The sequence below is a fragment of the Phyllobates terribilis genome, unplaced genomic scaffold (assembly GCF_046119375.1).
Source record: "Phyllobates terribilis strain yellow unplaced genomic scaffold, ASM4611937v1 Scaffold_7__3_contigs__length_470593459, whole genome shotgun sequence".
In the NCBI taxonomy this organism is placed as follows: domain Eukaryota; kingdom Metazoa; phylum Chordata; class Amphibia; order Anura; family Dendrobatidae; genus Phyllobates; species Phyllobates terribilis.
This window is the reverse complement of record NW_027362767.1, coordinates 384,647,464-384,667,855: the sequence shown is the minus strand read 5'-3', so window position 1 is coordinate 384,667,855 and position 20,392 is coordinate 384,647,464. Positions and strand designations below refer to the sequence as shown.

Sequence of the window (20,392 nt, the reverse complement as noted above, 5' to 3'; positions counted from 1 at the left end):
TCAATCTCATAAATAAAAAAAATAAAAAAAAGTGTGACACATGCAATTGTAAATTTGATGGCAAACCCCAAAATATGCCCGCAACGAAACCTAAACAGCTGACGTATTGATACATGTGCCCCAACTGTGACATCAGCACTACTGAAGATAGAAGAGGACAATGTATATATCAGGAATGACAGAGGTCAACTCACTGAATGTTCATATACAAAGTAGAATTCCTTTAATTTGGCATCTGAAATTCTGATAATCCGGACACTTATTTCTTTAAATTGAAAGGTTATTTGGAACCTCACAAGGCTGGAAGCAGAAAATTGAGAAGAGACATAGCAACGTTCCTTATAGTGGAATTTTATAGCGGACATTAAAGGGGTTTTCCCACGAAGAAAAGTTCATTTTAATCAATAGATCTTGGAATAATAATAATTTCCACAATTGGATGTGTTTAAATAAAATGTTCCTGGGCTGAGATAATCTTATAAATGTGCCCCTGCTGTGTACTGTGTAATGGCTGTGTCTGACCGTACAGGAACATGGTCTGATCATACCACATCTCCTGGGCAGGGGAGGAAACAAGGAGTATACAGACATTACAGCAGGAGGTCACAGCTGATTCTTTTTGTGAGATAAAACATTTCACTGCCTGTTTTTAATCAATGTTTTACCTCAATAAAAGAATCAGCTGTGATCCCCTGCTGTATTGTCTGTATACTCCTTGTTTCCTCCCCTGCCCAGGAGATGTGGTATGATCAGACTATGTTCCTGTACGGTCAGACACAGCCATTACACAGTACACAGCAGGGGCACATTTATAAGATTATCTCAGCACAGGAACATTTTATTTAAACACAACCAATTGTGGGAATTATTATTATTCCAAGATCTATTGATTAAAATCAACTTTAGTTCATGGGAAAACCCCTTTAAGTTATGGAAATTTCTGTACAGCGCTGCAGAATATGTTGGTGCAACAGGAAAGAATATTCAGTTTTACTGGAGATTCTTCTCAAAGAAGAACGATAATCCGGAATATTTCACAATGGGCGCTGTTAATGCCAGATTAAAGGAAGTCTGATGTGAACAGGTTAGCGATCACATAGAAGAATCTCATTTAAATGGAGCAAGAAGAAAATAAAATATCTCAACATATCTTAGAAGTGAACGTGTCTGGAAAAATCAGTGGTCGAGCTTTTTGGGCCGCAGCCTGTGGGGGGACTCACAGGTTAGGAGGTACCGGACGATTATGAAAAGATTTAGGAAGTAGCAGAGAAATAAATAGGAGCAGAACGTAAGTAGTTCAGAGTATTAATTCACAGCCGAACCAATAAAACGACTATACACTGCTCAGGATGCAGAGCAGAGGAAGGGACCATAGTGCTGAAATGAGAGGAGCAGAGGATTACGGGAATGAGCAAGACCAGTCTGATGGGCTCAGTGATCTTTGTCCATCTGCTCTAGGTCAACGTGATATAGGCCGATGCTTTCTCCTTCAGTTGTCTCAGGCACAAGTGACAACTCCAGCTACCTGCAAAATGAAATGGGAAAGCTTGGGGTTAAAGGGATATTCCAGTTTAAAAAAAATGCAGTTTGTTTAACAAAAAAAAAAAAGTTCTTTTCTCACCCTCCCCGGGTCCATCGCTAAGTCTTCGCAGCTGTTCCCATTATCTGTTATTGTCTGCAACGCTGATTTCACCTCGACAGCGCTGCAGACAATGAGTGCAGCAGCTTGTGCCGTCAACTCAGAGCTGCTGAGCTTACCAATTGGCTGCAGTGCTGTCGACGTGATATCAGCAATGCAGGCAAGACACCGGGATCAGCAGTGGAGACTCAGCACTGGACCCGGGGAGGGTGAGTGAAGAGCAGATTGTTTGTTTGCTTTTTAAAACAAATTGTTTTAAATTGTTCAATTTGTTTTAAAACAGATAAAAAAAAAACAACTGCAGCCAAAGGACAGAGGTTTTCCAAAACAAAAAAACTCCTTTAAGGCCACGGCCCCACTATCAGTAATTGGTCAGTATTCGATCAGTATTTCTCAGGAGTGGGAGCCAAAACCAGGAGTGGGTGATAAATGCAGAATTGGTGCATTTGTTTCTATTATACCTTTTCTCTGATTGTTCCTCACCTGGTTTTGGCTCCGACTCCTGAGAAAATATACTGACCAAATACTGACTGTGGGACCGTGGCCTAATACATAGGGTTCAGGTAACAAAGGGAATGAGCATCTCAATAATTATGTGCAGCACAAGAGAAGACTTAAAAGCCTGACTATGATTTTTATGTGGTGCTTGGAGAATTTCAGAATATGACAAGTGATATTGATGTATAATTTATTTATAAGGGATGCAGTCGATCTGTCTGAACTCTACTACAAGGTACAGTTAGGATTTAAAGAACTATTCCCAGCTCCAAGACCCTATCCCAAGATGTAGTAATAATATTAGCAAATACCTCCAATTAGAAATGTAATATAGTTCTTCTGATTCGCTATGTCGCTTACCCCATGTGCAGTGCATTGCAGTAGTTTGCGTATCCATTGTTACAACCACTCATATAGTGAGAGTTAGTTGTTAGTGGTGGTAACCATGGATACCTAAGCTACTGCAATGCCCTGCACATGGGGTAAGCAACATAGCGAATCAGAAGAACTATACTACATTTCTAATTGGAGGTATTTGCTAATATTATTATTATTACACCTACTACATATTGGGATAGGATCTTGGAGATGGGAATACCTCTTTAACCCCCTTTCTGACGTGGAGCGTAATAGTATGCCCCACGTCAGATCCCCATGTGACTCCGCACCTTTCCGGGCACAAGTCAGCTGATCTATACAGCTGACATGTGCCCACAACAGCCGTGGGTGGAATCGCGATCCATCCGCGGCTGTTAACTAGTTTAATGCCGCTGTCAATCTCTGACAGCGGCACTTAATTTGCTCTTCCGGGAAGCACGTCATTGGCCCCACCCATTGGCGACCCCGTCACATGATCCCGGGTCACCGATGGGTTGGCACGATAACCCGGGGTCTGCAGGAGACCCATGTGGTTGTCATTGCCAGATTGCTATGAGTGTCGCCCAGTGGTCGGCGCTCATGGCAAGTGAGCAATTCTGCTACACACAGGCGATCTGCTCATCACCTCTATGTAGCAGAGGGGATCAGGTAACTGCAGCTTCTAGTCTCCTATGGAGACTATAGAAGTAAGCAAAAAGTGTAAAAAAACGTTTTTAAAAATATAAAAAATATACAAAAGTTTAAATCACCCCCCTTTCGCCCTATTCAAAATAACACAGTAAAATAAAACCCACATACACATATTTGGTTCAGAATCGCCAGATTGATCAATATAAAAAAAGAATCCGATCGGTAAACGGCGTAACAAGAAAAATATCCTAAACGCCACAATTACGTTTTTTTGGTCGCCACAATATTGCAATACAAAACATTGATCAAAACATCGTATCTACCCCAAAATGGTATCAATAAAATGTCAGCTCAGCAAGCAAAAAATAAGCCCTCACCCGGCCCCAGAGGATGAAAAATGGAGACGATACGGGTCTCAAAAAATGGCGCCATTTTTTTTTTTTTAAAGCAAACTTTGGATTTTTTTTTCACCACTTAAATAAAAAAGGACCTACACATGTTTGGTATCTACGAACTCGTAATGACCTGGAGAATAATAATGGCAGGTCAGTTTTACAATTCAGTGAACATGGTAAAAAAAAAAAAAACAACAATTGTGGAATTGCATTTTTATTGCAATTTCACCGATTTTTTTCACGTTTTCCAGTACACAATATGGTAAAACCAGTGATGTCGTTGAAAAGTACAACTCGTCCCGCAAAAAATATGCCCTCACATGGCCATATTAACAGAAAAATAAAAAAGTTATGGCTCTGGGAACAAGGGGAGCAAAAAACGAAAACGCAAAAATGGAAAATGCTCCGCTGATGAAGGGGTTAAAGGAAAATTCTAGTATATGCAAAGATCCTAGGTATCTTTATCCATTATTTCCTAGAATTGATTCCCACACTAGTGCTTCTTATTAACATACATGTTTTCGTAGGAAATGCTACTCACCTTCAGGGGGCTCGGACATTGGTGGGCTCAGACAATACATGTGATAACCTCGGTCACAATCATCACAAAACAGCAGCTGGTCCTGCGGTAAGAGAAGGGTCAGTGGTTTCATACGTTCATTAGACAAAGATATTTGCGACGTGAAACTAAAACGCCAAAAATTAGCAATACAATCCGTGAAGAGAAGACCGCCGTGCCGTCCATCCTCCGCATATATAAATGCTGCACATAAGCCACATAATATTCCATACACTCACGTCATTTTCCGAAGTTCCACAAAGAATACACGACTTGCACTCAATGCACTGCCAGCGGTAAGTCCTGACAGCGGCTGTCATATTGACTGTGAACTGTAGACATGAGGGGTGACCTGCATGACAAGAGCGGTATAGTAATGGTACAATAATAGGAAAAGTAGGAAGTTGACTCTCCTTCATTTGGGAAAGACTCCGTTCATTTTCCTAGCCTGTTATGTGTGTACCCTGGCAGATTGGCTTGCAGGTACAGCACCTAGCACCCAGCTCCCTCTTCAATTCATCTTCAGATCTCCTGATATGCAATTTGCGTTGCGTTTTTCTCATGTAGACGTGTCCCCCCCAGTTATCCATGCTGGATTTGAGGTCTCTGTGTCCAGGATGCTGCAGCCTTCACTAGCTTTTATGAATTAGCACAGCTTCATTACTGTACTGATTTCCCCTCCTACAGCCCATGAAGGTTCTCTTCCACCTTGAGCTGACAGACAGTAGGTCTGGGTGCCTGGGTGTGCTACTCTGTATACAGATACAGTATACTGCCTGTGTGATTTACCCCCCTCACCCTGCAAAGTCCTGGGTGTGCTTTCCACTCTTGGTACACTTTAATACGGTACAGCAAGTGTGATCTTCCCCCTCTAAAGACTTAGATACCTTCCTCCTTCTCTACACTATGATCTGATGCTATCTCCGACAATGAGAGAAGGAAAAGAAAGGGCAAAAAGATATATGACACAACAAGGAGCAGTGTGCTGTCTGATCTATGTCAGGATCAGCAGCACAGCCAGCTATGTACAGGAGGTACACAAACTCTACAGCTGGAAAATGGTAGGAACTATTTCATTAAATGCATTACTGCTAAATTCACGTCCATGTTAGATATATTCTTTTCTTATAGGCTACCTGACACAATTGATGCCGGATGAAAACCAATGACTATACTGGGGTTTATTGGGTTTCCATCATGGAATTCACCTAACCCATTAAAGGGGTTGTGTGATGTTAAGAAGTTATCCTCTATCCAATGTAATTCCCTGACCATTGGGGGTCTGACCACTGGAATCCCCAATGACAATGAAAACTGGGGATTTAAAGACCCCATGTGAAGGGAGCAGAGTTTTGATCCTGCGCACATCCGCTGCATTCATTCTTATTGGTGCAGCTCTCGGCTATCTACGTCTGTCCCATTAAGAATAAGTGGAGTGGATGTGCACGTGATCGCTCCATTCACGCAGGGTTCTTCAGAGCGCCAGTTCTCGAGATTGGTGGGTGTCCCAAAGGATAGGGGATAACTTTTAAACTTGAGAATACCCCTTTAACATACAGATAATATAAAGACCAACTATACTCTGAATGAAGGAGGACTCCTCTGCCCTTATTCTTACCAGAACGACCACAGTCAGCACAGGAGATCAGGTCCTCTGGACACCCCGTCTTCTTGGCCCCTCCTAGACAGAAGTCACAATACCCATTGGCAATGACGGAGCCGTCAGGAGCTTTCTTTACTGCAATACAGTAAATAGAGGATGAGTTTTAATGACCTGGAAGACGGGTTTAACACTTCATTCTTGACTTCATTGTTAGTGTTATTAGGATATTTTCTGTTTTTTTATTATTTATAGCTTTAATAATTCTATTCATTTCATTATATTATTGTCTTATCTACACAAATATATATATGTATCTATAATCACATAAGAAAATAGTATCAATTGCACCCGAAAGATCTCAGTGACTTGTTTTTTAGTACAAGTGCCTTGTGTAAAGCTAAGTGTTGTTTTTCTGTGCCCCCCGGTGTGCCCGGGCAGCGTCTCCTAGCCTGGAGTCCCCCCATGGCTTGTATTACGTATGTTTGGTTTTATTCTGGCTCGCTTCCTGGATTTCCTACTTTTGGCCTCAGCTGTCATTATTGATACCTGTGACAGCTGCGGTCACTGGCTTTTACTGATTCATTTCTCACCCAGACTTTAGAGTTCACCACAAAAGTGTAAATGAGGATGTAGAATAAAATGTGAAGAATTGTAGGAAACCTCTGCATGGATACAAAGTATTGATTTCACTAGATATTACTTTTCGGGAATCTCCTCTTCCTTCCTCTATCCAAATATTCCTTTCATTAATCTTATCAGTTTGCAGACATTCCTCCTATGGAATTTCTTGCAGCGCAAATTCCGCAGCAAATTTGCAACGTTAAATTCTGCACTAAACTGTGCAAATTTTACTACTGACACCTTTGGGCAGTAAGTATTCCAGGATAAATCGGAAGTATTGGCGCTACGTGGGCGAACTGTGGAACTAGACTATACCAAAATACTACTAAAACCTTTATTAAATATTTAAGAATTTGTGTGTACAAGGTTCTTGGCTTAGTTTAAAGGAAATGTATCATCAGAAAATTACCGATTGTTTAAATCAAATTACTTTAGTAAATGCTGTTCGAGACTTTAACACTGATGACCTATCCTTAGGATAGTCATCAATTTCGGGTCAGTGGGGGTGCGACATCCAGCACCCCTGATAATTAGCCATTCCCAATATTAGTGGAAGCTGGAACAGCGCAGCACAGCTCCATTGACGGAATAGTGGTCACGGACGGGTTTGAATAAAGGGTGGATGTGTAGTACCCAGCCGCGACCACTATACAGTCGACGGAGCTGTGCTGTGAAGCTTCGTATCTGAGCAGTTCCAGCCGGGGCTGACACCGGAAACAGTTCATCGGCAGGTGTTCCGGGTGTCGCACCCCCACCAATCAGATATTGATGACCTATCCTAAGGATAGGCCATCAATGTTAAAGTCCCAGACAACCCCTTTAAAAAGAGAAAAAAAAAATATTTTTTCTGTTTGTTTTCATATCACATTAAATCAAAACTAAATTAAATTAAAAAAAAAAAAAAAAAGCTTATTTTTAAACTGGCTACAAGAGATATTATAGAATCAAACTTCCTGTTCTTTACAGAGCACTTTTCAGAAGTCTCATTATCATGGGAGGCAGGATTACAATGACAGGTAACACCTGTATACACAGCTGATAACACAGGATCCACTAGTTACAACAGGTGATGGCTGAGCTCCCCCAACTTTCACAATCACCATTGCACATTAGTGCTTCAGTACAAAAGATAGTCTCAGAATTTTCAGTATGGCTAATGCACGTGTGTGTGCCTTCCTGAAACAAAAAGGAAGCATGAGTCTAATAAAAAAAAAAGCCAAAGTGGTCAGTGAGAAAATTGGAAAATTTCTAAAAAAAAAAAAAAAGACATTTAAAATAAAACCTATAGGTAATTTTCTGATCACTCGTTCCCTTTACACATTTGTACCAAGAATCCCTTATGAATAGATTTAAGCAAAAGTTGACCCATAAAAGTCCAAATTATATATAATGCATGGGGTGTGTAGAAGAACCCCAATTCCTGCAATTCCTGTTCAATATTGGATTATGGGGCACACCTACAAAACGTCAAACAGTTTATGTTTGGATGAAAATTGCTTGAAATGTCACACAATTTCCATGCAACCTTGAAATTGTGCAAAAATTTTGCGACTTTTGTGTTTTTGTACCAGGCCTAGCCAACTTTCCAACTTTTTAAAAAGTAGTCAGAGCTTGGGTGGATCAGGCTGTGGACAAGCGCCCCTGACAAATTAATCAATTTTTACCGTACATTGGTACATTTTTGGCAGTGGCATATTCATATGCCGTATTCATGAAAGGGACGCACACCCGTTAATTAATTTGGTGCATCTTAATCCAGAGCCCGATTCATTAGGACTAGAATGCAAAATGGCAATTTAAATGGATCGCGGCCATAATGCCGATCGTCTACTCATGATGTGGTCATGCACAAAAATGATCCGATTCTGGATAAGGGAAATCAAGCGGGTGAACTGCATCTATGATATTTGCTTAGTCCCAGTGCCATATGCCTGTGCACTGGGTTACGGTGGTGATTTAATCACTATGCAACATGTCCTAAAAAAAATGCTATAAGAGCAATCCAGTACAGGAATGTATACATACACCGCTGATCTTATCACTGTAGTAAAAAAAATGGATGTTTGAAAAGTAATGGTAAAAAAATCCAGAAACTGTGATTATGTTTAGGCCATACAGGACAAACTTCACCAAACCTGACGAGCGATCTTTTTTCTTTGCATTGTAAAGAAAAAAAATTGTATAAAAAGTTACATGATTAAAAAAAAAAAAAAAAAACATGTGCAAATATTGCTGCAGATTCCGCTGCAAATTTACTGCAGATTTCACTTTGCATTGCAATATCTGCAAACGGCCAATTTCTGCGTTGGTTTTTTTTTGCATAGTGTGGTTCATGAAATTGTCTCTACAACAAGTCATACACTGAAGGAAGCCATAACCTATCCGACCGGTGTGTATTCCCTTAATCGGCACAAATTTTGGAAGAGAAGAAGTGACCACCTATGCCTTGAAGGGGGTGTCCATTACTGGGTAGGCCCAGGGAGGAGAGAATAATAGTAATGAAAACCTCCATAGCTGCCCGATCAGAGTCAACGCTACGTCCTCTGCTGGGCTCCTGCAATAAACCTCTAGCGGTGTCATCACATAACCGCTGCAGCCAGTCAGTGGTCACTGATTGGCTTCAACGTTCACATTCTGTCCAAGCAGGAGTGTGAATGCTGCAGCACGCACATGACCCCCTCGTCAGATGCTGATAGCAGAAGACAGGCGAAGGTGTACGGGAGGGGAAAATGGGAAGCACAGAGGAGTGGCTCTGGTCCAAGAGGTGAGCATTGATCTTTTCTATTTATTTTTTTTCTCCTAGGTCCATTAATAGAGGGGTTGTCCAGTAGTAGACAACCCCTTTTAAGTGAAAATTCAACCTCAATACCAGCTTTTGGAAATCTAAATACAAGAAACTGATTTCCTGATACAGGTGCATCTCACTAAATTAGAATATAATGAAAAAGTTAATTTATTTCAGTTCTTCAATACAAAAAGTGAAACTCCTATATTATATAGAGTCATTACACACAGAGTGATCTATTTCAAGTGTTTATTTCTGTTAATGTTGATTATGGCTTACAGCCAATGAAAACACAAAAGTCATTATCTCAGTAAATTAGAATACTTTATAATAACAGCTTGAAAAATGTTTCTAAAATCTGATATGTTGTCCTACTGAAATGTATGTTCAGTAAATGCCCTCAATACTTGGTCGGGGCTCCTTTTGCATCAATTACTGCATCAATGCGGCAATGTGGCATGGAGGCGATCAGCCTGTGGCGCTGCTGAGGTGTTATGGAAGCCCAGGTGGCTTTGATCGCAGCCTTCAGCTCGTCTGCATTGTTGGGTCTGGTGTCTCATCTTCCTCTTGACAATACCCCATAGATTCTCTATAATAGATTCTCTATGGGGTTAAGGTCAGGCGAGTTTGCTGCCAATCAAGCACAGTGATACTGTTGTGTGTAAACCAGGTATTGGTACTTTTGGCAGTGTGGACAGGGGCCAAGTCCTGCTGGAGAATGACATTTCCATCTCCAAAAAGCTTGTCGGCAGAGGGAAGCATGAAGTGCTCTAAAATGTCCTGGTAGACGGAAGCGATGACTTTGGTCTTGATAAAACACAGTGGACCTACACCAGCAGATGACATGGCTCCCCAAACCATCACTGATTGTGGAAACTTCACACTAGACCTCCAGCAGCTTGGATTGTGGCCTCTCCACTCTTCCTCCAGACTCTAGGACCTTGATTTCCAAATGAAATACAAAATTTACTTTCATCTGAAAACAACACCTTGGAGCACTGAGCAACAGTCCAGGTCTTTTTCTCCTTGGCCCAGGTAAGACGCTTCTGGCGTTGTCTATTGGTCATGAGTGGCCTGACACAAGGAATGTGACACTTGTAGCCCATGTCCTGGATACGTCTGTGTGTGATGGCTCTTGAAGCAATGACTCCAGCAGCAGTCCACTCCTTGTGAATCTCCCCCAAATTTTTGAATGGCCTTTTCTTAACAATCCTTTCAAGGCTGCGGTTGTCCCAGGTGCTTGTGGATCTTTTTCTACCACACATTTTCCTTCCACTCAACTTTCCATTAATATGCTTGGATACAGCACTCTGTGAGCAGCCAGCTTCTTTAGCAATGACCTTTTGTGGCTTACCCTCCTCGTGGAGTGTGTCAATGACTGCCTTCTGGACATCTGTCAAGTCAGCAGTCTTCCCCATGATTGTGGAGCCTACTGAAACAGACTAAGGGACCTTTTTAAACGCTTAGGAAGCCTTTGCAGGTGTTTTTTTGTTAATTGTTCTAATTTACTGAGATAATGACTTTTGTGTTTTCATTGGCTGTAAGCCATAATCATCAACATTAACAGAAATAAACACTTGAAATAGATCACTCTGTGTGTAATGACTCTATATAATATAGGAGTTTCACTTTTTGAATTGAAGATCTGCAATAAATTAACTTTTTGATGATATTCTAATTTAGTGAGAAGTACCTGTATGTATGTATATATATATATATATATATATATATATATATATATATATATATATATATATATATATATATGATACACACACACACACAGAGTATGTGTTTAGTTCACTGCTGTTATTTATGTACACAGTTCATCTGCTTTTATATATATATATATATATATATACAGATATATATATAGATAAATGATATATATATATATAAATATATATATATGTATATATACATATATAATTGTTTATATATTAGTCTGTTTGTGATTAATTCAATGCTATTATATATTTATGTATACGGCTTACAATTGTATATGCACTTTATTCACTGCTGGAATATATTTATGTTTGACGTTTATTCACTACTGGTATATAGTTTTGTGTATTGTATTCACTGGTATTATATATTTTAAGGGATTGTCCAGACTTGGGGCACAAGTCTGCAGTCACTCTATGTAACTGCAGACTTGTAAATCATCACACTGCGCACAGTACGCGCTGTCAGGATTCTCCAGTGGCGGCGCTGGAAGCGGGTGGTCATCTAACCACAAAAATACAATTTGCATAATTACAGCCACAACCCAACTAGACATGACCAGCCTCGCTCAATTCACTTGTATTACCCATTGCCGTGCACTTCTAGTTGGCATGTGACAGCATGTATGCAAATCATATACATGCGGTCACACGTCCAGAGAATGCCGACAGCATGCACTGTGTGTGCTGTGAGGATTCACAAGTCTACAGTCACATAAAATGACTGCAGACTTGAACCCCAAGCATGGACAACACCTTTAAGCTAAAGAAGCACAATTTTAAATTTTGTTTTTGTGCGGATTTCTTACTAATGTTTTTTTTTGGGTGGGGGGCATCATTTTAGTTTTTATTATGTCCATCACATGAACCAGGACAGATTTTTATCCACAAAGGACTCCACTGGGTTACAGCAAGCAGAGAACTTGAAGAGAGAAAATATATTAGAAAATTGTAGAACTATTTCTTATACACTAAATACCCTTTTTGGCCTAAACTGCAAAAATAAGAAGAATATTGATCATTTGCTTAATGCAAGAAGAACTTTTTTAATTTTTCTGGGCCCAGCAGAGGAGCCCAAGGTCTCACCTGTATGTCGCGGTTGCATCTCGGGTACCCAGTTCAGCTCCCTGTAGAAGTCTGAGAGGGAAAAACGGTTGAAATCAGAACTGTGCTGGGGGGGGGGGGAAGAATGCCACAGCTGATACAGAGACAGGCACCGAAGGGGTTAAGTGGGTGGTATGATTATTTTAGGAAAACAGGGTGGGAGGGAGGGGGGGGGGGGCATTGCCATCACCCAAACTGATAACCTACCCCTGTCACTCCTTTGTTTCCATAGCAACTGTCTACATCGGAGGAACCGCCAAAAAAAACCCATGCAGCATGGATTTAATATATCTCTCCCTGATTTATTGTTTCAATTAGAGAAACAGACGTAGAAATGGGGGATGGAGGAATCTGCGCTCGGAGAAAGCCAGGAGCCGTCCCTGCAATACCGCAGAAACTTCTACAGCACAGGAATCAGAGCCGCATAGTATGGTACAGACGTCTGGAATCAGCCGCCATTCTAGATCCGTCTACAGGAACATATCTGCCCCTAACACGCAATATTCTGCACATCCTCAATCACATCACTGATGAGAACCCGTTAGGGTATGTTCACACTGCGTCTTAAACATCCGTTTTTAAATCAGAGGAAGTTGGGTTTTTTTGGGGTGGTCCTTTCCGGATTGCTTTTTTATGTTTGTGGTATTTTTTTTTTTCCTAAATTTTTCCGGAATACACAAAACAATAGAGAAAACAATAGTGTTTTTTTTTTTTCAAGCTCTCCATTGACTTGTACTGTAAAGTTTCAACCCCATTCCTAGAGGAAAACGCCCGAGGAAAGGACGTGTTACTTATTTTATTCGCTTCGCGTCTTTGAAAGCCTGAAGCATCGACGTATTTAGAATTCGATCCAAAGATTGAACAGCAAGTTGTTTTCCCGTACAAATGAATGGGACAATTCTGTCTTTTTTTGTGAGCTCTTTTTTTTCAACGTTTTTATGAACGTACCTGCTCGAAAAACTGACGTGAAAAGATGCAATGAGAACATACCCTTAGATCTCCGACCATAAACCATAAGGGATGATCAACAAAATCCAATCACATTAGGTTCAATTCAGAATCATTAAAGGGGTTGTTCAGTTTTAGGGACAATTATTATTACATTTTTTCTTAAAGGGAATCTGTCAGCAGATTCATCCTCCAAACTATTTATATGCAATGTGGCTCTTTCAAAGACAAGTCCAGCAATACCTTTACATGACCAGTCCGTTCTTCTGTTACTGAGAAATCAGCATTTGAATTAATATGCAAATGAGGCTGAAGAGCTATGGTAGATCTGAAGCCTCTGTCACTCCAGCTCTATTCCCCGCCCAGTGCCGCTTCCTCCTCCTGCTTAACTCATGGCTCCTCTGTCTGAAGTTTGTACAGCAAGGACACTTTCAGTTAAAGAGGAGGAGGCGGGGAATAGAGCTGGAGTGACACAGGCTTTAGATCTACCATAGCTCTTCAGTCTAATTTGCATATTAATTCAAACGCTGATTTCTCATTGACAGAGGAATGGACTGGCCATGTAAAGGTATTGCTGGACTTTTCTTTGAAAGAGCTACATGCGCATATAAATAAATAAATGGGGTTAAAAATCACTTTTGCAACTGAGTTAAAATGTAAACATTACACAATTTGGCTTAGCCTCTGTGTTTAACTGCGCCCTCAATTTCGATGTGGTCTGCGGTCATGAAGCTCAGAAAAACACAGAAAAAATTCCAAACTTTCCCGTCGTTCAATCTGAGTGTGTTGACTGACGGATTCTCAGTTAACTCATTCTGCAGGATGCAAAATTTTTAATGGAACCCAATTGCAAAATGATTTTGTTTTAGCCCCAAATGAATTGTTCATTCAAAGGTGGACAACCCCTTTAAACTTTTTCATTATTTCAATGAATGCTATACAATAAGGCACCCAATCCCAAGAACCCCCGCCGTTCTTTATCCAGACATATAACTGTGGCTGCGCTTGGTATCTCCGCTCACTCCCGTTTACTTGAACTAAGTAAGATGCAGTACTAAGCACAGCCACACTTGTAAGGATGGCGCTGTGCCAGGATAAACCATGAACACCACAGGTCTGGAGTTCTTCTGGGGTCCTGGGCAGTTGGTCACCAGATGCCGTACAATCATCTGATGTAGTAAGAACAAGAGGAGCTGATACATAATTGCTTTGCGCTTTTAAAAATGGTTCTGATTGTGACTGCATTTTATTTGCTTCATTCATTATTTAATTTGCATCTTAAAGTTAATTTTACTTTGTTTTGTCTGTTTTTTTTTTTGTTTTGTTTTTTTTTTGCTTGGTCGGCATTATGGATTTGTTTTTCATTATCCAGATGTTTTAGCCTAATTAATCATTTGCGATTTTTTGAAATGTAGTAAAATTTTGCGCAATTGTATTCCTGTTCTCTAGTACAAAGTCTGTTTGTTTGTTTTGCGTAGTTGATAACTAACATGCGACAAGTGAAAGAATCGTGCAACTTTTTACTCTAAAAAAGCGCAAACATCTTTTGATTTTGTGCCAATTCATCAAACATCGTGCACTTATTTTGATGAATTGGTTGCAAAATCCGCCAGCACATAGACAAAGACATCACAAAAACAAAACTTAAAAAAATGTAAATGATGAACCAGAGTCTCCCTGCATAAGGCCTCGTTCAGACGTCAGTGTTTCACGTATGTGTTCGATCCGAGGTTTTGATGGATAGAACACGTACACATTGGAGTCTATGCGACTGTTCACATGTCCGTTTTTTTGCAGACTATGTGTTTGTTCAAAAATCACAGAAACATATCCATTTTACAGTGTGGTACGGAAAGTATTCAGACCCCTTTAAATTTCTCACTCTTTGTTTCATTGCAGCCATTTGGTAAATTCTAAAAAGTTCATTTTTTCTCATTAAAGTACACTCTGCACCCCATCTTGACTGAAAAAAAACAGAAATGTAGAATTTTTTGCAAATTTATTAAAAAAGAAAAACTGGAATACCACATGGTCATAAGTATTCAGACCCTTTGCTCAGACACTCATATTTAAGTCACATGCTGTCCATTTCCTTGTGATCCTCCTTGAGATGGTTCTACTCCTTCATTGGAGTCCAGCTGTGTTTAATTAAACTGATAGGACTTGATTTGGAAAGGCACACACCTGTCTATATAAGACCTCACAGCTCACAGTGCATGTCAGACCAAATGAAGATCATGAGCTCAAGAGGAACTGCCCAAGGAGCTCAGAGACAGAATTGTGGCAAGGCAAAGATCTGGCCAAGGTTATTAAAGAATTTCTGCATTACTCAAGGTTCCTAAGAGCACAGTGGCCTCCATAATCCTTAAATGGAAGAAGTTTGGGACCACCAGAAGTCTTCCTAGACCTGGCCGTCCAGCCAAACTGAGCAATCGTGGGAGAAGAGCCTTGGTGAGAGAGGTAAAGAAGAACCCCAAGATCACTGTGGCTGAGCTCCAGAGATGTAGTAGGGAGATGTGAGAATGTTCCACAAGTCAACTATAACTGCAGCCCTCCACCAGTCTGGCCTTTATGGCAGAGTGGCCTGACGGAAGCCTCTCCTCAGTGCAAGACATATGAAAGCCCGCATAGAGTTTGCTCAAAAACACATGAAGGACTCCCAGACTATGAGAAATAAGATTCTCTGGTCTGATGAGAAGAAGATAGAACTTTTTGTTGATAATTCTAAGCGGTATGTGTGGAGAAAACCAGTCACTGCTCATCACCTGCCCAATACAATCCCAACAGTGAAACATGGTGGAGGCAGCATCAAGCTATGGGGGTGTTTTTCAGCTGCAGGGACAGGACGACTGGTTGCAATTGAAAGAAACATGAATGAGGCCAAGTACAGAGATATCCTGGATGAAAACCTCTTCCAGAGTGCTCTGGACCTCAGACTTGGCCGAAGGTTCACCTTCCAACAAGACAATGACCCTAAGCACACAGCTAAAATAACAAAGGAGTGGCTTCAGAACAACTCTGTGACCATTCTTGACTGGCCCAGCCAGAGCCCTGACCTAAACCCAATTGAGCATCTCTGGAGAGACCTGAAAATGGCTGTCCACCAACGTTCACCATCCAACCTGATGGAACTGGAGAGGATCTGCAAGGAAGAATGGCAGAGGATCCCCAAATCCAGGTGTGCAAAACTTGTTGCATCATTCCCAAGAAGACTCGTGGCTGTACTAGCTCAAAAGGCTGCTTCTACTCAATACTGAGCAAAGAGTCTGAATACTTATGACCATGTGCTATTTCAGTTTTTCTTTTTTAATAAATTTGCAAAACTTTCTACATTTCTGTTTTTTTTTCAGTCAAGATGGGGTGCAGAGTGTACTTTAATGAGAAAAAAATTGCACTTTTTAGAATTTACCAAATGGCTGCAATGAAACAAAGAGTGAAAAATTTAAAGGCGTCTGAATACTTTCCGTACCCTCTGTATATTGGCATCACGGATGAAAATTACCAATAAAAGTCTATGGGTCCGTGACGGCATCATTGTGCAGCCGTGAGCTGTCCGTGATTAAGGCCATGTTCATTTGTTCAGTATTTGGTCAGTATTTTACATCAGTATTTGTTAGCCAAAACCAGAAAGGGTGGAGTTTTTCTATTATTCTATTATACTTTTCCATTCCTAATACTGACCACATACTGAACGTGTGAATGTGGCCTTACATTGCTTTATTTATCCATATGTGAAAAACACTGATGAATCACTGACTGTAAAAACTGACACCACACTGACCAAACACTGATGACACTCAATCCAAAATACTGACGACACTTGGACCATTTTTTTAAAAAAAAATCACGGACATCTGAATGAGGCCATAGACGAGCTTATGTGCTAGGGACATTCCTGCTGACTGTTTCCAAAAACAATTTGCTGAATTATGAATGCAGCTCTGGGCTATAATGGAACTCAGTACAAGATTTAGTTACAAAGTTACTCTATTTTCTATATAAATTATTAATATTATATAAATATTATACATTTATTATATATTTATACTTTAAAAGGGTGTTTAGAGGTATAGATTCACTATCCTAGCGGGTAATATATTTTTAAAGCTGTACAAAAAAAACACCCTGTAAAAGCCATAAACAGCGTTTAAAAGAAACAGAACCACTTCTGTTTGCAACAACATGTAGCTCTGTGAATGTTGGGGGAACTACAACATCCAGCATACTGACAGACTCCTTTACCAGGCCTCACTCAGACGTCCGTCTTTTTGAGTTTCAATAGTGAGCTGGATGGGATTTTCATCCTTCCGTTTGTCCATTTTTACAATTAGCGTGGCATCCATGTTTCTCTTTTGCATAAAAAAAAAGAAGTTTCCAAGCTTCCCTCACCCATTAAACTGGTAAAAATGGACAGCACTCAGACGCCATCTGAGTGCTAAACGTTTTTTTTCATGGACCCATTCTATTGAATGGGCAATTTTGAGCCACAAATCAGATCAAAAATAGATACACCTGAATTTTTGCGGACAATCACTAATGGGTACGTAAAAACAGACTGGACACGTATGTGAAAAACAGATGTCTGAATGAGGCTAAAAAGAGAGAATCAGATCTTAAGCAATAATTGACACACCCACTAACAAGGCACTTTTTTTTGAAGGCTCATAATGGTGGAGATGCCAGGGGGCTGTAGGTTTGGGACCAGATGGCATATGGTGTGGATATGCTTGTTTATGTTTATTTAAAGGGATTGTCCAATGATAACAAATTATCAGCTGTCCAGAAGATAGGTAGGGGTCCAATCGCCCGGCAGAATGGGGAACTTTTATCCCTGTTAGAATGGATCAACGGTGTAAATGTCCAACCCTGCAGCTCTCGTAAAGGATCATTGATGCCCAGGTTGAGACCCCCTCCGATGCTCACCTGGTCTCCAATTCTTGGTCACACCTCAACAAACCGGTAACAGCAAAAAATTGCCCACACATCTGATCACTGTAGGTCATGGCTGCAGCCAGTGACTGAGTGAGTGGGCAGGTTCTTGTGATTTCCAAGTGTGTCAACACTGCACCAAGAAGTAGAGACCAACGGGGACTGGGAAAAAGTTGAAATGGGAGCGGAGGCTTTGGGGAAGGTGACTCATTTTTTTTTAACCAGTCTGAGGTCTTAAAAAATATTTTTCAATCTGTTGGACAACCCCTGTGAGGTCCATTACCACGCCCACATAAACTGCATGTCAGAAGCCTCGATCAACTCTTTCGGGTTTATACGGTTGATCTTTTTTACCATGATACATTTAACATTAAGGATGGCGGCACATCCCCATATTGCACAAGGAGGTGCGTTGTCAAAAAAATGAGAATTTTTATGCCTTCATAAAACATATGATCAACAACAAACCAGCGATTTGTTTCTTTTTGATTGACCGGCCAGTTATGAGGAATGAAATTGCGGGCCATTCATTTTTATTTTCCCAAAAATAACAAACAACAAGTACACACTTCTTCTTTTGGAAGAAAAATGCATTTTAAAAGGTGGAATAAATTCCTAAACACCCTTCCTTTAAAAAAAAGACTAAAAAAATTCTGAATAAAAACATGACATGCATGGAATAATTGGGTTTGGAACAAGCTTTTGGATAAGTTAAAGGCCCATCGAATTTACAGGTGTCTTTTATGTACCCTAAATAAAGGCAAAATTGTTCTAACACACACTAGGTGGAGATCTACCAAGCTAAATGCCCCAGAATTCTGGCTCCATTTGTGCAAAAAAAATGTCGTACGTGCCGCGCACCACATTTATTACTTGTTTTAGAGCCGACCTGAAAAGAGGAATGGCGTATTGGGAAGGGCATACCCGCCGACAGTCCTGATTTTGGGAATGCAATCCTGCAGATCGACTCATAAAAGGGGTCAGGCTAGCATAAGTGGGCGTTTTGGGAATGCTCGCATGAGGTTCCAGGGTCTGAGTGTCCTCGTTTTTAGCAAGAAAATCTTTGGCTAAAGGGAAATGGGCTTAAATGTAACACGGCATCCCGAAATGTGACCCTGAGATTGTGTCCACATAGAAGATAGATTAAATCCATGGTACTCACGTTTGTGGTTATTTTTCCTATGGAAAGGGATTAGATATCGCTCAGCGTTCTCCTCTCCCTCCTCCTCGGCCAGGTGAGTATGGGTGTAGTGATAGCTGAGACCGGGCCGATTCTTGTATCTCTTCCCGCAGACTGGAAAGGAAAAAAAGGGAATTATGATATTATAAACACCAACTTAAGATGATAGCAAATATATATGTGCATATTGATGATCTATCTTAAGAAGCCACTCCTTTGGCTTACTTTTAAAGAAGTTGTCCACTACGTTTACATTGATGCCCTATCCGTAAGCATCAATGTATGATCGGCCGGGGTCCCGCACGCAGCACCCCCACCGATCAGATGTTATCGGTGCCGGCGGCAGCGGCTCCCGGCTGGAAATGCTCACCTGCAGGGCTTCGCCGTCAAGTGGTAGTGGCCGCCGGGGTGTACTGCAGATCCACCTCCCATCCAATTGAATAGGAGGCGGATGTGCAGTACACCGTGGCAGCCACTACCACTTGACAGCCGAGCCCCACAGGTGAGCACTTCCGGCCGGGGGCCGCCGGCACCGATAACAGCTGATCAGCGGGGGTGGCGCGTGTGGGACCCCGGCCGATCATACATTGATGCCCTATCCCATGGATAGGGCATCAGTGTAAAAGTAGTGGACAACCACTTTAGGCTATTTTTTTTTTAAATGTCGGTGTAACGTGGCCAATCTTAGGCTATAGATTCTTTTAGTGGGAATCCATACGCTTGTTAAGTGAGGCTCAAAGTGTCTAAAACACCTTCTAGATGTGGATCCCAGCAGATTCGCAAGAATTCTGGTGCCACTTACTGTCACACACATAGGGTTTGTCTCGATCTTCTAATGTTGAAGGATCCTGTCTTTTTTTCATGCCCCCTATTCCACAGGCCTACAGAAAAGAAAGGGCTGTTACAGAGAGTCCACTGGCTATCTTGTCATGATAAACTAGTGATCATCATACATACACTATGGGAAGGATTTCTACAAGATTTTGGAGATGTCTGTGGGAATTTTTGCCCCTTCATCCAGAAGAGCATTTGTGAGGTCAGACAGTGGGATGTACCAGAACAGAGATTGTGAGCCCGGCCTCTCCCCAATATCAAAGGTGTTGGATGGGGCTGAGGTCCGCTCATGTTCTTCCACCAAACTCCCCCATCCATGTCTTTATGGACCTTGTGCACTGGGCACAGTCATGGGGGACAGAAGAGGGTCTTCCCCAAACTGTTCCCACAAAGATGGAGGCTACAACTGTCCACAATGTCTTGTGCTGAAGTATTAAGATTTCCCTTCACTGGAACTAAGGACGAGGCCGATCACTAAAAAACAACCCGATGGCATCATCCCTCCTCCTCCTCCACACTTTAGAGTGGGCACAATGCAGTTATGGTCTAAAGTCCTCCTGGCATT

The 20,392-nt window shown here is 41.1% G+C and overlaps 1 protein-coding gene across 4 annotated transcripts in view; it reads right to left on the bottom strand.

Moving 5' to 3' along the window:
• Positions 1-873: 873 nt before the first annotated feature.
• The window catches only part of DPF1 (double PHD fingers 1), an 81,947-nt gene continuing 62,428 nt past the window's right edge, over positions 874-20,392 (bottom strand). For 3 of the 4 annotated variants that reach the window (XM_073641458.1, XM_073641457.1, XM_073641459.1), the window contains exons 6-12: positions 19,796-19,874; positions 18,976-19,107; positions 11,919-11,969; positions 5,718-5,837; positions 4,339-4,451; positions 4,082-4,163; positions 874-1,525 (exon numbers count right to left, since the gene is read on the bottom strand). In XM_073641458.1, coding sequence (XP_073497559.1) covers positions 1,455-1,525; positions 4,082-4,163; positions 4,339-4,451; positions 5,718-5,837; positions 11,919-11,969; positions 18,976-19,107; positions 19,796-19,874 — 648 coding nt within the window. In that variant the 3' untranslated portion in view covers positions 874-1,454. The remainder of the gene's footprint in view (positions 1,526-4,081; positions 4,164-4,338; positions 4,452-5,717; positions 5,838-11,918; positions 11,970-18,975; positions 19,108-19,795; positions 19,875-20,392) is intronic. The other variant, XM_073641461.1, reaches the window with a different exon arrangement.